Raw genomic sequence first — 16572 nt, 5'->3', positions numbered from 1 at the left:
CTCACAGGGGTGAATAGCGTATGGGATTGTGTTGCTATTAATCAGCAACTAATACGACAAGGTATTAAAACGGGTCAATGCTTTGACCCGAGCCAAGTATGTGTAATGGGTCAAACTCTCAACGAGGTCTTAGGGCCGAGGAGAGCTAATCGAGTCATGGTTGAACATTGGATTTACCTAAAGTGAGGTATATCTAGCGATTTGAATTTGAGATATTATGTTCTTAGAGACATAATACATTTAAAAGGAAATACGGGTTAAAAGAGTATACTTGGTCAAAACAAGCTTTTAAAATGTCATTCGTAGTTAAAAGGACTAAAATTTGACTAAAACGCCCCCAAATAGCAAATCGGTCAAATGAGCCTTGAGGGCAGTTTAAAAATGGATTTTATATTTGGGTGGAATAAAAGTGAAAGGCGTAAGCCTTTTTAGCTAAATGCCGCCTAACGAGTCACTTTTCTTAAATTGTTGATCCAGATGGTAGAATCGGCATATAATGTTTTCACTAAAATAATTCACCACAAATATAGTTGTGGTGGAAGATAAATGGAAGTTTTAGCGCGGAAATAGGAAGTATGAAAAGAATAAGCAAGATTTGATGTTTGGTACACAAATCTCGAAACGGGCCAAATAATTTATATGCGCGAATTGGGTAACAAACGCGTAATTCATAAAAGCTAAGAATCCGGGTTAAGGATTTTGGGTTAAATACGTAGGTAAATGTTTTACAGACATTTAGAAACAAGTTTCAAGTGAAACAGATGAGAATTTGGATAAGTTACGGAGTTTTTATGAACAAAAGGGCAATGCCGGAATCTGCAGCTCCAGCCTACCGTAAGCTACGACAGGAGGTTGCTGTCAAAAAACAATTAAGCTCTGCCGTAAGCTACGGCAGGGAGCCGTAGCTTATGGCGGGTTATATGGCAGAATTTGTTGTTGTTTCTGACGATTCCAGACCATTTTAATATGTTTAAACTCCATAATACTAACGTAATTGATGGTTTATGGAATTTAGGTAATGATTTGAAGATTAGAATGGCGACCAAGCGTAGTGAAGAACCGAACACAGTTAAAGAATCAAGCGTCCGCACTTTGTTTAGTTGTTTTTGAAACTAAACGACAACGACACGTTGAAATGTTCTAATACTTATGAAGTTTTTATGAAACTCGAACATACGAAGGATCTTGTATTTGTATTATTATTATTATTAAATAAATGCAAATATCTTTATTAAATTTTATGTTTATAAATAGTAAGGGTCTTACACATGATCTAGACATTGCGATAACTTAATCTATAAGCTTTCCAAGAGGTTGAGGGTTGCGGTAACCTTAACAGGAGCCCTTCCAAAATAACATCAAACAATATATTTTGTAAACGTAATGAAAACACATCGGTAACCTTCGCTAGGTATCGGGTATTTTTAATATGTTAACCACACCACCAAGCTAATAACTTAACATTTATTCATCCCAAGTGGATTCCATCTCAAAGCAATACTTCATCTGACCTGATATTCTCCACTAATTTATTATTACTCGCATCTACTTTTATGTCTTTTTTTAATCTTCTACAAACCAAACAAAATCGATTTACTAAAACTAGTTGATAACAAAAGAAATGTTGACCAGTAGAAGTCGTGTCCTTTGGGTTCGATACTCGGTTCTTAAATAAACTTTACTACATGGCGGTAGATACACTTGCATGTTGTGTGCGTTAAGTCTACGTAAAAATCATTTTTTATAAATTTAAAACCTTGATAAACGTATTCAAAAGTATCACTAAACACACTATATCACATGCACATCAATTACCTCAGGCTTACATCATCTATAAAGATCAACAAAAAAAAATTATCTATTTTGTTTTATCGTGTCGTGATTCTTGCAATTGCAACTAGACTCCTGGTGGGCGTTAAGAACGAATCGTGTCGTTTCCATCTCTTTAATTTTCAAAACAGATACACGAAATTAATAGGCATGGTGATTATCCAAGGTGAAATGAGTATAAAAGATCTACGTCAACACTGACCATATAAGCACGAGTCTGGTTGTCGGTAGGTTAACACAGATCGACATTTCATGAAAAATGAGGTGGGCGTTGAGTTTTTGCTTTTATATCAATCACTATGTTTCCTTAAGGGGTGACAGATCTACATCAACACCGACCATATAAACACGAGTTGAGTTGTTAGTATGTTAAATAACATCAGATCGACATTACATGAAATAATGAAGTAGACATTGATTCTTTGTTTTGTATGATACATTACGTGTCCTTAATGGTTATGTGTTGTGTCCAACAACCAAAAGGTTGGGAGTTCAAATCCAGCAAGGTGCAAGTATTAGTATATTTACTCGAGAAAATTATGAAATCATTGTAAAACGACAATCAATCATTACGTACTAGCAAAATCTCATTAAGATTGCGTCTCTATGTCATAATCTCATAAATCTAAACCCCTTATTCTAACATGTGTAAATGGAAAATTATTTAATGATTCGATAACATGTCAGCAATGTAAGCATTATACACTACCACACCCACTTTTATTAATCGTTTGTTCGTAATATAATGAATACCAATGTTCACGACAATTAATGCTTATTCCCTTATTTCAACAACAAACACTTTCACCAAGCAACATTTTTGCATATATGGTTTATGTAATCAAATATGGAGGCGCACAAAAGAACCGCATTAGTAACCGACATTGATTTCGAACCCGAACCAAACCCAAAAGAGAAACCACCTTGGTTAAACTCGGTTTGAACCCGAATCATATCATAAGGTTAAAATCGGCTTGTAACCCTGTATTTTGAAACCAGTTAAACCCGAATCAAACCAATTAAAACAAGTTCTAAACCGGCTTCAACCCTAACCCATTTTGACATTCTTCGACCAAACCCATCCCGGTTATAACCCGATCCGGTTTAGCCACAAAACCTAACCTAATTTCCCTAAATAGGAAAAAGAAACCACTTAGGCCCAACCCACACCCGGCCCATCACACACCATAAAACCCTTCAAGCCGTATCTAAAAAAAACCAACAATCCTCCTCCCTTTTCCCTCTTCACACTTCCCTCCGATTCCACCTTCAAAGAACCCCCAAAAATCAAATCTTTCACCCCAATTCCATCCAAATAATGGGCAAAGATGATGATGATATGAGGGGTGAAATGGAAGAAAGACTAATCAACGAAGAATACAAAGTGTGGAAAAAGAACACACCCTTTTTGTACGATCTGGTCATCACACACGCACTCGAGTGGCCTTCACTCACCGTTGAGTGGCTCCCGGACCGTGATGAGCCCGCCGGAAAAGATTACTCCGTTCAGAAGCTGATTCTTGGGACCCACACCTCGGAAAACGAGCCCAATTATCTTATGCTGGCTCAGGTTCAGTTGCCTCTTGAAGATGCTGAGTATGATGCTCGTCATTACGATGATGATCGATCTGATTTTGGTGGGTTTGGCGGGACTAATGGAAAGGTTTGTGTTTTTTGTTGGATTGTTGATGTGGGTTTTTTTTTTTTTTTTTTTTTTTTTTTTTTTTTTTTTTTTTTGATGTTTGGGATTGGTAATTGAGGTGGGTTGTGGTTGGTTTTTTTTTGTTTTACAGGGGTTGATCTTTGTTTGTTGGATTTGTTGAAATTAGGGTTAGGGTTTATTTTGTGTATGTGTTGGGTTTTTTTTTGTTTGGATTGTTTAATCAGTTGCTGATGTAATACACTATGGTTTAGGGGTTTATGTAAGTTGTTTTTTGTTAAACATAATTTGGATGAATCTTATTCAAGGGTTATAAAAAGGATTTGGTTTTTATGTGTTAAGAATTGATAATTTAGTTTTTGAATATGTTTAGGGTTTTGTTTCAAATAAAGGGTTGTTGGTGATTTGAAGTGTTTTTCAATTGGTAACTTTGGGTGAATAGTTTGATGGCTTTTGATTGTGTTTATATGGTTGACTTTGTGGTGTGTAGTGTTATTGTGGATTGGGTTTCTGTTTTATTTTTATCTTCATTATGGATTTAGGTTTGGGGTTTAGTAGTGTTACTTGAGAAAAAGTTTGTGAATTTTACTATTTTTGAGATGGATCTTAAAATGTTAAGGGGTTATAGTAAAATCCAGTGAAACAGGGACATTTTAAACTTTAAACTTTTTTTATTTTACCTTATAATGTTATAATTGTGAATTGGGTTTGTTTTTTTTTCTTAAAGTATCTTTATTGTGGATTCAGGTTCGGGGTTTAGTAGCGTGACACGAGAACAAGTTTGTGAATTTGTAGTTATCTAAAACTTGGATGATTTGTCTGTTTTAAGTTTGATCTAACAATTGATGTAACGTTCGATAGTTACCTATGCCATCATTACTTTTGTATAAACTTGTGTTTGAGGTTTAGTTATGCTATTACGTTTATTTTGTTTAGGTTTACGGGTTCATTTGTCGAATTATATATTCATGGTTTACTCTGCACTATTACTTATATAACTATTAGGGATTATTTTCTGTTTTCACACATGCGTGTGTGCAAGTAGCATTAGCTTTGTATTGTTTTACAGTGTTTGAAAAAAAAATTATTGTATGTTTATGTTTATTCCTTTTCAGGTACAAATAATTCAGCAGATAAATCATGATGGAGAGGTGAACAGGGCTCGCTACATGCCTCAAAACTCGTTCATTATCGCTACAAAAACTGTCAGTGCCGAAGTTTACGTCTTTGATTACAGCAAACACCCGTCTAAACCTCCTCTAGACGGAGCATGCAGTCCTGATTTGAGACTAAGGGGCCACAACACCGAGGGATACGGCTTATCATGGAGTAAGTTTAAACAGGGTCATTTGCTTAGCGGTTCTGATGATGCTCAAATTTGCTTATGGGACATTAACGGAACTCCCAAAAATAAATCACTTGACGCCATGCAAATATTCAAAGTAAGTTTACATGTTATAGAACTTTCATCTGTCTTTATACTTGTATTGATTTTAATATTTTTTTTGTAATGTTTAACAGGTTCATGATGGGGTTGTAGAAGACGTGGCGTGGCATCTGAGGCATGAATATCTTTTCGGTTCGTGTGGGGATGATCAGTATTTGCACATATGGGATCTCCGGTCTCCGTCTGTTACTAAGCCTGTCCAAAGTGTAATGGCTCACCAAAGTGAAGTAAGTACACTCTTTCACTGTTATAAAAGCAACAACGTGTCTTAAAAAGTACAAAAAAAGAATATCTGTTTTGATGTAATAAAATGGGCTACAGGAGCATAGTTGTGGCGCCATAGGGTTTTTAGCAACAAATAGCGACCTTTATGTAGTTTTTATTTTATTTATTTGTTTTCTATAAATAAAAATACCAAATATGTTTAACGACAGTTGACGATTTGTTTATGTGTTTGGGATATAGGTCAACTGCCTAGCTTTTAATCCTTTTAATGAATGGGTTTTGGCAACCGGATCAACTGACAAGACTGTTAAGTTATTTGACTTACGAAAACTCAACACTGCTCTCCATACCTTTGATTGTCACAAGTAAGAGTTCTTAGTTTATACATATCTTTGATTATTGTTAGTGTTATTTTTATTTTCTAGCATGAATTTAACTGTTATTTCATGTTATATAGGGAGGAAGTGTTCCAGGTTGGATGGAATCCTGAGAATGAGACGATTTTAGCTTCTTGTTGTCTTGGTAGACGACTAATGGTGTGGGATCTTAGCAGGTACGCACTTGAATTGTCTATTAGCGTTGTGGTTGTATTTTATAAGTATAATGGCGTTGAGATATTGGTGATTGCTTTCGTTTTCAATATCATCTATGAGCAAGTGAGATAAATCTAGTCGTTTTGTGTTAATGGAATATTTATTATTCAAAGGTCAATGCTTACTTTGAGGCGTGTTTTTGCTATCAGATAAGTTATAGCGGTTGCCCACTGTCTACAAATGACCATAGGAGTAGCATACATCATCATCGTACTCAGTAAATCCCACCAATAGCAAAGCTAAGGTAGGGTCTGAGGAAGGTAGATGTAGACAGCCTTACCTCTACCCTGTAGGAATAGAGAGGCTGCTTCCAGTGATACCCCAGGCTCGATTGTAGTTTTGTATCAAGCCTTGGACCTAAGACACATAACACTCAAAACAATCGGGACAGAGACTGATTGGTGCATGTACTCCCGTGTCTTTCAGCTATCAACGTCACCATATGATGCATGATTAACCATCCCGCTGCTTTTAACGTTATTTTCACGAAATTAGTAAAATAACGTTGAAGTTAGTACCATTTCACTTTTGCCCCCCGAGCGCCCACACATATATACATTACATGTGCACCCCGCAAGCGGGGCATACATGTGTTCAATATTAAAATTGTGACAAGATCATCCATAGTCACACATTTTTTGTAGAAGTTACATTTAGTTTTAAAATTTCTTTACTAATGTTTTTGTTTGAAAACACAGGATTGACCAGGAACAAACACCTGAGGACGCTGAAGATGGCCCACCAGAACTGCTATTCATTCATGGGGGACATACAAGCAAAGTTTCGGATTTCTCATGGAACCCGTGTGAAGAATGGGTGGTCGCGAGTGTCGCCGAGGATAACATACTTCAAATCTGGCAGATGGCTGAAAACATCTACCATGATGAAGACGAAACACCTGCAGAGGAATCCCGAGGTGCATGAATATACCATCAACATAGTTTAATATGAACATTTAGGTTTTGTTTATGTCTAATCTAAAACATGTTTAAATATTTGGTTTTGTGTTGTTGAATTATGTTGTGCTGCTGCTGTAAAAGATATGTTTTTCGATCATCAATTTGCTTGATGCTGATTTAACTTTGCTTTTGACATGCGTCAATGTTTATATATCTTTTTGCATATTAGTATATCAAAATTCATAAACTTGTAACCAAAAACAAACGTGGATAACTTCTTTTAAGTTTAGGTATAAACTAACCATACAATTTAATTACGACAAAACATATTCTAATTGTCAACGAGTGAACCCACCAGGTTAGCTCAAAACCACTTGGTTAGCTAAACGTGTTTGCGGGTTCTACCGGAGACTAATCTGAACCTGTTTGCATAGTGCATCCAACCTTGCCGTAGTATTTGCTTGAAACTAAATAGACGTAAATACCCATAATCTATAAAACCCACACATGTATATCTGACACTTTTTATAAACATAAATAAATTAGTGGAACATGGCCCATGGCCCATATGAGTGGTGTTTCTTGAGAATCATACAAAAATCAGACACCACCAAATAAATTTTGACCTACTATTAACTTTAATATACAAGATATAATTGAGTTCCAAACATTAACAATCATGTGTAGTGGCCCACTTCACGCCCCATAACCCCCCGGGCGTGAAGTGATCAGCATGATTATTAAAACGCCGGTTGATTGTTGAATTGACCAATAGAAAATAAAATAAAATTAAATATTGGGTAATCATTGAAAGGGGCACTATGGAGCATTATATCACTACACCACTTTTTAACTTAGCCCCATAATGTCCCTTGCTGACTGGGATGCCACATGTCGCATAACGCCAAGGAAGGAGCTTGATCTTCAAGCCCCGCTACAACTAGTCTAAAAGGGAATTTTAGCGAACTTGTATTTGTTCACTTGTTCATTCGTAAATACATTTCATTAAAAGTTTAAAACCATGAGACCCTCGTAAACAAACAATTATTTGTAAAACTAAAAGTATATTGGCCCAAAATAAGAATTTTTAACAGATTTGCCCCTGTGGTCCCTATAACTAACCGTTTTGGCCCCTAAATCTAACCAAACCCTAACTCTGGTTAATTATTAGGCACATGATGGGTAAATTGGTAATTTTCTCTCCCATCATCATCTAATCTAGATTTTTCAAGAACATCATCATCTTCAACCCAGATTTTTCAAGAACATCATCATCTTCAACCATCATCATCCCCATATCTTATTTAAATCTAACCCAGATCTCATCATCTTCAACCATCATCATCATCCCCATATCTTCAATTAAATCTAACCAGATCTTTAACGAACATCATCATCTTCAACCATCATCATCATCATCCCCACATAAACTTCAAACACAGATCAAAAGCCTATTAGGCAACAAGCACAAGCAATTGGAAGCAGTACAGTCAACAAGCACAAGCATCAGAAGCAGTACAGTCAACAAGCACAAGCAATCGGAGCATATTAGGCAACTAAACCAAATCAGTCGATTCACTCATATAACATAAGAAACAGTGGCTAAATCGGCACAAACTTACTTTATATGCTCGTTAATGGCAGCTTCAGACTCATGAAAATAGCGTTGATAAAGCAAGCGACTTCTAAGGCGAAATCGACACAATAAACTCCTCCTTCACTTCTTCAAACGGCTGAAACAACACTCCACTGCTCATCCCCAGATTCTCCCCACCAACACTTGATCCACAACGCACAACCCCTGATCTCACAAATCCGATCGATTTTCCTAGATTCTTCAGCAAAAATGGCGATGATGATGAGAATGGCGTTTGAAGAGACATTTTGGAGGAACAAACAAAATATCAGTGTGTTTGTGTGTGTGTTTTGATCTGATGAGGAGGAAGATTTAAATGGGGGAGCCAAGGGTTCACGAGACCACAAATCGGATAGGGTTTTTCACGTTTTTGTTAATCGCTAGAAATTGCAGGTTCGCCGGAAGTTGTTAATCGCTAGAAATTGATTGCTTGTTCGTCGGTTGCTTTGAATTTTGGGGAAGATGATGAGTGGGATTGAAGAGGGTTCTGGGGAAGATGATGAGAGAGAAGGGGTTAAAAAGAAATCAGGATGAAATTACCATTATACCCCTCATGTGACCAATAAATTAACCTGAGTTAGGGTTTGGTTAGATTTAGGGGCCAAAACGGTTAGTTATAGAGACCATGGGGGCAAATCTGTTAAAAAAACTTATTTTGGGCCAATATAGTAAAACTGATATAACCACAGGGGCCAAAAACGTAATTTACTCTATCTAAAAACTAAATAGAACAAGTTATGCGATAAAAATGAGTAATTTTTTTTTTCTTTAAGTAGAAACTTCATTTGATATAATTGCAAACCTTGTTTTGTTTATTTTTTATAAAAATGAGTTGCATTCTAATAAAATCAAGTAGTAGCTTTTCCCTCCCATGCATTTTACTGTTTTTTTTTATAAAATAAAGAAGGTTTGAGTTGCATACTATTCCTACCCGCATACACCCCGTCCACCCTTACATTTGTGTAAACTCTCTTTCTTTAAAGTCATGTTATTATTTTGTAAACATTTAAGTTTTATCAAGTGCTCAAAGTCCTTGATCTATTTTGAAAAATCCATTCCTAAAATTTCATTCGAGTTGATAAAGACCTTGTTTTATAAGCATATTTTATTTTTATATAACTTTTGTTTAAAGCTTAAATTTTTATTTTCATTTTTCGATCTTGAATTTCACAATATGGACGATCCATGGTTAAACTATATAGTGATTGTGAAGCTACCATGGTTCGGATCTTGAATCGTCTGCACCATACTTCGCACGGTTGATCCGTGGTTTGATCGTGTCATCGACAATGTTGCTTCTATCGAATATTAATTATCTCATTGATTGATCATATTGCTATCCTTTCATATGTTCATGTTCTTATTGCCATTAAAACAAGAATCACATTTTATATTGTGTGATGATGTAAAATGAAAATTAAGCAGATTCAATATAGCTTAAAACATTGAAATGATGTTGCTATGGAAAATCAACCATTTAAAACATTGAATTCCAAACCTGCCCTAACTATAACTTGGTACAGCAAAATGAAAATTAAGCAGATTCAATATCCGAACCTTCCAAACCTTCTTGATAAAGTTCAAAGTCTTCAGGACTCCATCTGCATATCAAGTTTAACTTAAAAGTAGCCATCTTCATGTCCATTAACCGCTGCATTTATAAATAACTAACATGTCAGATATATAGTTACACAAAATAATTTCATCTTTCAAATAAGAGTAAATTTCAAAGTTCGTCCTTTATGTATGTCTAATATATCAAAGTATGTCCTTTATCTTTAATAACCTCAGAAAACATCCTTAATGTTTGAAAAACCAATCAGGTTATGTCCTTTACCCTAAACCTTGTTTGTTTTCCCAGTTAAATCAGGTCATGTGAGAAGCACATGAGGGTATATTGGTCTTTACCTTAATACTAGAAAAATAAAATTATAAAAAATTCAAATCTTCTTTCTCTTAACTATAAGCTTCATAATCTGCACATTATATCTTCAAAACTTCAAACAAAACCCAGATCTTCAAAACACAAAGAAAAAAATATTCAAAACTTCAAAACCCGGATATTCAAAACTTCAAAACCCAGATTATCATCAACATTATCATCAATAACCCATGAACAAAAAAACCCCAATTTCTTTCAACTCACCAAAATTAGGGCAACAAAGTGGTTTATTGAGATCTAACAATCCTACCACCACCACAACCTACCTGCCGCCACCACCGCCACCACGACCCACCTGCCCAAATCCGTAACCGCGTTACCAGGAACCATATTTAACAAAGCAGGAGTTATCATATCCTGTGGGGCCGCTTTACACTTGGACGACGGGAAAGTTGCAACACTTCACTGCTCGTTTCTCGCAAATCTAACAATGACCATTGTCGCTTCAGGAACAAAAGGTAGTTTGCATCTAAATGACTTTGTTATCCCTTTTGAAGAGAAGCAGGGTACGTTCACGACCGCAACCGAATCGGGGTTCACTGAGTTGGTGACTGGGTGGGCCCCTCTACCAAGTCAGCATACTGTCATGACTGATCTTGCACAGGAAGTTCGTATGGTTACTGAGTTTGCGAGGCTGGTCAAAAGTGTTAAGAATGATGGTGCGGCTGTTGAGAAACTGTGGCCAACGTTGAGTAAAAGAGGTGAAGATGACGAGTTGGATATTGCTGTGACTCGAGAGGGTCGCTGGAACCACCGCCGCCGTAGACGACGGCACCGGCTGCGCCGGTTCTCTCTCTCTTTCCTGCCTCCTCTTCTGCTCGATCTCTCTCTCTCTTGAATATGCCAGGTTGTGGTGGTGGTAGGATTGTTAGATAGAGAGAAGAAGGGGGTATGTTGATGTGTAGGTGATTGAAAGATGGAGAAGATGATGGTGGAGTTTAGGGTTTTTATTAAGGTAAAGACCAATATACCCTCATGTGCTTCTCGCATGACCTGATTTAACTGGGAAAACAAACAAGGTTTAGGGTAAAGGACATAACCTGATTGGTTTTTCAAACATTAAGGATGTTTTCTGAGGTTATTAAAGATAAAGGACATACTTTGATATATTAGACATACATAAAGGACGAACTTTGAAATTTATTCTTCAAATAAAAGGATCATGCTATAATAGTACACTTAAGGTGACACTTGAACCTTTTGACCCGTTTCCTTTCTATTTACCCATTTGTCCAATTAGAAAAAAAGCGTAACTCGAATCGACTCATTCATAAAAGGGTCAACCGAGGACCACTTCACCACTTCTCTGACAGAACATAGCCACCTCCAGGGGCGCGGGGGGCGAACTTTTCGATCAGTAGTGTCCGGTATGTAGTTTTTGTATAGAATATTTTAGGTATATAAGTTTTCGACCCCCCGGTTTTATAATTTTTTTAGGTATATACGTTTTCGACCCCTCGGTCGGAAATCTCAAGCTTCGCCACTGGCCACCTCAAATATCTTAATGCTACACTGTACACACCAACTAATACAAAAGATATTGATTGTGATTATATTGAAAGAATGCTGAGAACAAACCAGTATGCGAGAAGATTCAGGCGATATGGGTTTCCCCTCTTCACAAACAACAAAATCCCCAACAAGTTCCACCACTCCTGCTCGATATTAACAAAACCAAAATTAAAACAATCAGGGGTTCGGTAAATTGGTCAAAACCGCTAGGCTAATCATTAGATTCGGTTGACACCTGTTGGGTTGACCCGAAACACTTTTTTCAAGATTTGTAATCTTTTTTTATAACTAATGAAATGTGTAATGTATAATAATTCAACAAGTCTAGATTTGACTCGTTTCTTTTTAGCCAAGTTTTTTAATAACTCTTTTGACCAGTTAGATGTAGAATACAATTCGGATGAACACGCTCATCAGCAAATTGGTTAAAGCTGCCACCTCTACTAATTGTGTGTTCGTGTGTCGTGTCTTGTAAGAGATATAGTGGATACCTTTATTTAAGCGCACCGGCATTCCTTGCTTGCGCAAGAATGGCTCCATCTCATGTGTGAACTGGTCCAGCGGACCTTCTTTAAGTTCCACCTGAGAAGTCAAACATAAGACATTTAACATGTTAATACACTGACTCACATGCTCAATACTCTTGGCAATGATATCATGAAATACTTAAGTAATAAAGCCACGTAAATGTATGCAAAAAAACATTTACTTATAAATTATATCAAGATTTTTACTAACCGTTTCTGTAGCAATACTGCCCGTCCTAGCAAAATCGTAATCTTCGTACTCATTAAATATTCTGCAGAAATGAAGTGGTAAAAACTGTTATGCATGTAATAAGCATAAAAAGAAGCACTCAAACAAACTAGATTTGACTCATATTAACATCAGATCAAGATCTTTACACGCAGCAAATTTAAGTGTGACTCAGAGCCTAGTGTTTAGTGGTAACCTTTGGGCCTCTTCTTTAGACATATTAGTTACACAAAGCCCAGCATCCCCACGAAGAAGCTGTACACAGATAATGAAAGGAAAATTCTAATCAATCGAGGGTACATCAAGTGATATGGACCGATTGCCAACTCATATTTTTAACTAAAAAATTGAGTACCTTGGACACTTTGTGAAGGCCCGTTCTTATTTCATCAGAATCAGAGCGGCCTAGCGCAACCTGCATGACCTTGTTCGACCCAAGAAAAAATCTGAAACACCAAACACAAAAAAAAAAATCGCATATATTATATCCAAATGCATGTCATGTTATTCACCGAATATATTTGCTGTATACATTAAAGTTTATGTTTCCATATGGTTCTTGTGTCTCCCATATGTACATACATACCATTTAAGTAAAATAGATCATGTGTTAAATCTAAAATACCTGCTGGTGGATTTAAGCTGCTCCCTGAACTGTTTAAACTTAAGATTCCTCATGTTCTCAAAGCTAAAAACATATATGGAATTATATTGCTCTACAGCCTCCCGAATGGAGTTCACAATGTTCTCTTTATGCTCTCTCCCTTTCTTCTTTGTTTTCGATAACGTCACTGCATTCAACAAAAATACACAACTTTTCAAAACGACAAGCCCAAAACATAAAACGACTACACAAGATAAGAACTTGAAACTTCTCATGATACTTTCATGTCATCAATCCAATGTCCCACAATTAACTAAAAGGGCAATTCGACCACATAAAATGACCGAATTGGCCTTCTCGTTAACAGAAAAAATGGATGAAGTTAACCCAGTGGACTAAAATGAAACCTTTTTGGACCCACAGGTGAAAAATGAAACCTTTGGACTAAACTTCTAAAATGACCCAAACCACAGGGACTAAAATGGCATTTAACTCTTATTTAAATATTAGAGTTAAAAAGAGTTAAATGCCATTTTAGTTCATGTGGTTTGGGCCATTTTGCCAGTTTAGTCCAAAGGTTTCATTTTTCGTCCGTGGGTCCAAAAAAGTTTCACCGTTGCCATTTTAATCCACTGGGTTTAACTTCATCCATTTTTCCTGTTAACTTAAAGGGCAATTCAGTCATTTTATATGTAATTCTGTGAACTAGAAGGGCAATTCGGCCATATAAAATGACCGAATTGCCTTTCTCGTTAACAGAAATAATGGATGAAGTTAACACAGTGGACTAAAATGGCAACGGTGAAACCTTTTTGGACCCACATGCGAAAAATGAAACCTTTGGACTAAACTGGCAAATAGCCCAAATCACAGGGACTAATAAAATGGCATTTAACTCTAAATATTAATACAAATGTTCATTGCCAATGATCTCTAGAGTGCTCGGGATTGAGTTTGTTGGCCGTTCAAAAAAATACAAATGTTCATTTATATTTGTTCATCTGTGTTCGTTTAGGATGTCAACAAACGAACATAAAAGACACGAAGATGTTCATTTTCTTAATAATAGCACATGAACAAGAATATGCGTTTGTTTAATTTTCTTAACAATTTCACTTCGGAAGCTTGATTTAAAAAATAAAAAGTTGAATCAAACGATCTCCTACTGCAACTTTTAAATTCTAATGCATGCAACTATCAAAAAAGGCCTAAATTCAATCAAACGAGTTGCAATCACACTCTGCATTCGAATCAAATCGATTGAATCACTCAAACCAGAAGCAATCAGAAGATTAGGAAGAATTTAAAGACTTTACCTGCTCGATCTCTCTTGGATTTCGGCATTTCTGCTTACAATTACAAGTTTTACAAATTTCGTCGGAGGGTTTCACGAAACTAAACCCTGAAATTGGATTTTTTTTCTAGGGTTTTAAACCCTTTGCTTACAGTGTTGGTTCAATATTATGGGCCTCAATATATTTTTTGATCTATGATTTGGGCTCAGGCCCATTTCTTTATGTTTAATATCTTTTTAACAATAATACTTTACACCTAAATATATCTTTTAATTTTCTTTTGTTGAATTTATGGATTCAAACTATTCCAGCCCAGTTGGTTCCCAAGTGGTAGGTTGGGCCGGTTCCTCCTTGGAGGTCACCGGTTCGACTCCCGGTTGTGGCATATGGGGGTGGGGGGGGGGTTTCGTCCCAATGATGGATCGTTTTCTACCGAGGCATGGTTCGATCCGGAGGGCAACTCGGTTTTACACGGCTGTTACCCCAGCGAGTCTCTCGTGTGGGGGCAATATGGTTTCCGGGCGAAGGTCAGTCAGAGCGACAGCCAGGGCCCGATAGAACATCGCGTCTGAGAATGCTGGGCTGACGGGTAACCGTCCTTGACGGGGACCCGATGACCAGTAGTCCATGTACATATTGAAAGTCACCCTTCAAAAAAAAAAAAAAAAAAAAAACTATTGGTGGCCATATTTGATATTTTAGTAAGAGCAAGTGTGTGGAAAGGGTGAAAGGGGCGTGAAGCTCTGCCCGGATGCCAACGTGGGTGCGAGTATCGCCTCGAGTGGGGGCACTAAAGAGGCATTTAATTTTAGTTTTTAATTATTATTTATAGGTATTTATAACATAAACCAATCATTTAACCGTATCTTACTCGTTCCATCACATTTCACATTACCATAACACACCTAAGTGAAAGGTGAAACCACCCTTTATGTATGAACACCTTTCATTCACCTTTCAACCACCACGACACATACAACATAGCCTAAATATTGTGTAACTTATACACATTTAACGTCCATTTTCTTTAATTACTATTCTTTTTAATGGAAATTGTTGAGTATTCCTTAGACCGTGTTCTTTATTCACCGAATCTAAGGGAATCAAAGATAAATGTTCTGGTTACGCAACTAATAACTAATATTCCATTATTTATCTCCTTTCTTACTAAGGTCAAGGTGTGGGTTATTGAAGGGGAATTGTGGAGTGAGGTGGTATACTGGTCACTAGTGGAACATCACACCTCTCTTTGGTGATGGTGATGATCGATGAAGCCCACGAATCCATTAATGTGCAATTTAATTTGAAGAAAAAAAAATAACGAACGGCAAATTTCTTTTATTCCCTGCTATCTGTGTGACTTGAACCCAAAACCTTTCTCTCTTTCAAAATATTTAAAGGTTTTACCTTTACCTATAGACCACCATCCCGTTAGTTTACACACCAACATTCTATTTTCTTTTTTAATGTCCACGACGTTTCCAATATAGGCCACTACTTTTTATTTCTTTTTTGATTTTTTTTTTCTAGTGAAGCGTGTACATACCTAAATTTTTGGTAACAGTGATTTGTTTATTGGTATAAATAAATTTGTAAGATTCTTATAATTAAATGAAAAATTATTGTAAAATATCAATCTATACTACCTTATTAAAAAAACTATGTTTTTTACCCTTATGGTCATTTACACCAATTTTTAAGATGACATACTAAAGGTTAAGAACAAATCTACATTAAATCAACAAATTTTGGCCATATTCTTCCATTTCTACCCTTGCTCACTATTCATATAGACTGACCTTTTGCCATGTTTTTTACACTTTTCTTCTCACCCTCTTCATTCAACGTTCCTACTATTTACAATTATCAATTCAAGGTATTGAATGCCATAAACAACCATCTTCAATGCCACAATTAGGGGTGCAAACGAGCCGAGCTACTTGAGCTCGGCTCGAAAAAAAGCTCGAACTAGCCAAGCTTAAACGAGCTCGAGCCTGAGCCTAAAAGCAAGCTCGTTTACTAAACGAGCCCAGACCCGAGCTTCGCTTATCGAACTCGAGCCGGCTCGCGAGCCTAAACGAGCTTTCTGTTTATATATTTTTATTAACATATTAAACATATATTTATATAATAATAATTACCATTTATATAAATATAAAATATATAAATATAA

At 36.4% G+C, this 16572-nt stretch overlaps 2 protein-coding genes across 2 annotated transcripts; one reads left to right on the top strand and one right to left on the bottom strand.

Annotated features, from left to right (window-relative positions):
- The first annotated feature begins 3041 nt into the window (after positions 1 to 3041).
- LOC110876983 (WD-40 repeat-containing protein MSI1) lies at positions 3042 to 6849 on the top strand. Its single transcript, XM_022125143.2, has 6 exons — positions 3042 to 3493; positions 4606 to 4932; positions 5012 to 5164; positions 5403 to 5527; positions 5620 to 5715; positions 6454 to 6849. Exons 1-6 carry the CDS (start codon positions 3149 to 3151, stop codon positions 6677 to 6679), a joined length of 1272 nt encoding a protein of 423 aa, XP_021980835.1. The 5' UTR covers positions 3042 to 3148; the 3' UTR covers positions 6680 to 6849.
- A 2812-nt stretch (positions 6850 to 9661) lies between these two features.
- On the bottom strand, positions 9662 to 14533 carry LOC110876990 (mRNA turnover protein 4 homolog). The gene is made up of 8 exons (XM_022125151.2): positions 14421 to 14533; positions 13126 to 13291; positions 12856 to 12946; positions 12697 to 12755; positions 12483 to 12543; positions 12236 to 12326; positions 11811 to 11887; positions 9662 to 9941 (listed from the first exon to the last, which is right to left on the bottom strand). Exons 1-8 carry the CDS (start codon positions 14446 to 14448, stop codon positions 9825 to 9827), a joined length of 690 nt encoding a protein of 229 aa, XP_021980843.1. The 5' UTR covers positions 14449 to 14533; the 3' UTR covers positions 9662 to 9824.
- Between the last annotated feature and the right edge of the window lie 2039 nt (positions 14534 to 16572).

The sequence above is a fragment of the Helianthus annuus genome, chromosome 11 (assembly GCF_002127325.2).
Source record: "Helianthus annuus cultivar XRQ/B chromosome 11, HanXRQr2.0-SUNRISE, whole genome shotgun sequence".
Taxonomy (NCBI): domain Eukaryota; kingdom Viridiplantae; phylum Streptophyta; class Magnoliopsida; order Asterales; family Asteraceae; genus Helianthus; species Helianthus annuus.
This window is presented reverse-complemented; position numbering and strand designations above follow the sequence as displayed.

Bases quoted from the DNA above. Each gene is read 5' to 3' on its own strand.
- LOC110876983 (XM_022125143.2), top strand. From the start codon at position 3,149: ATGGGCAAAGATGATGATGATATGAGGGGTGAAATGGAAGAAAGACTA. The intron at 4,933-5,011 runs GTAAGTTTACAT...AATGTTTAACAG, and splicing joins ACGCCATGCAAATATTCAAA to GTTCATGATGGGGTTGTAGA. The intron at 5,716-6,453 runs GTACGCACTTGA...TTGAAAACACAG, and splicing joins ATGGTGTGGGATCTTAGCAG to GATTGACCAGGAACAAACAC.
- LOC110876990 (XM_022125151.2), bottom strand. From the start codon at position 14,448: ATGCCGAAATCCAAGAGAGATCGAGCAG. The intron at 12,756-12,855 runs GTACTCAATTTT...ATCTGTGTACAG, and splicing joins GCCTTCACAAAGTGTCCAAG to CTTCTTCGTGGGGATGCTGG. The intron at 12,327-12,482 runs GTTAGTAAAAAT...TTGACTTCTCAG, and splicing joins GCAGTATTGCTACAGAAACG to GTGGAACTTAAAGAAGGTCC.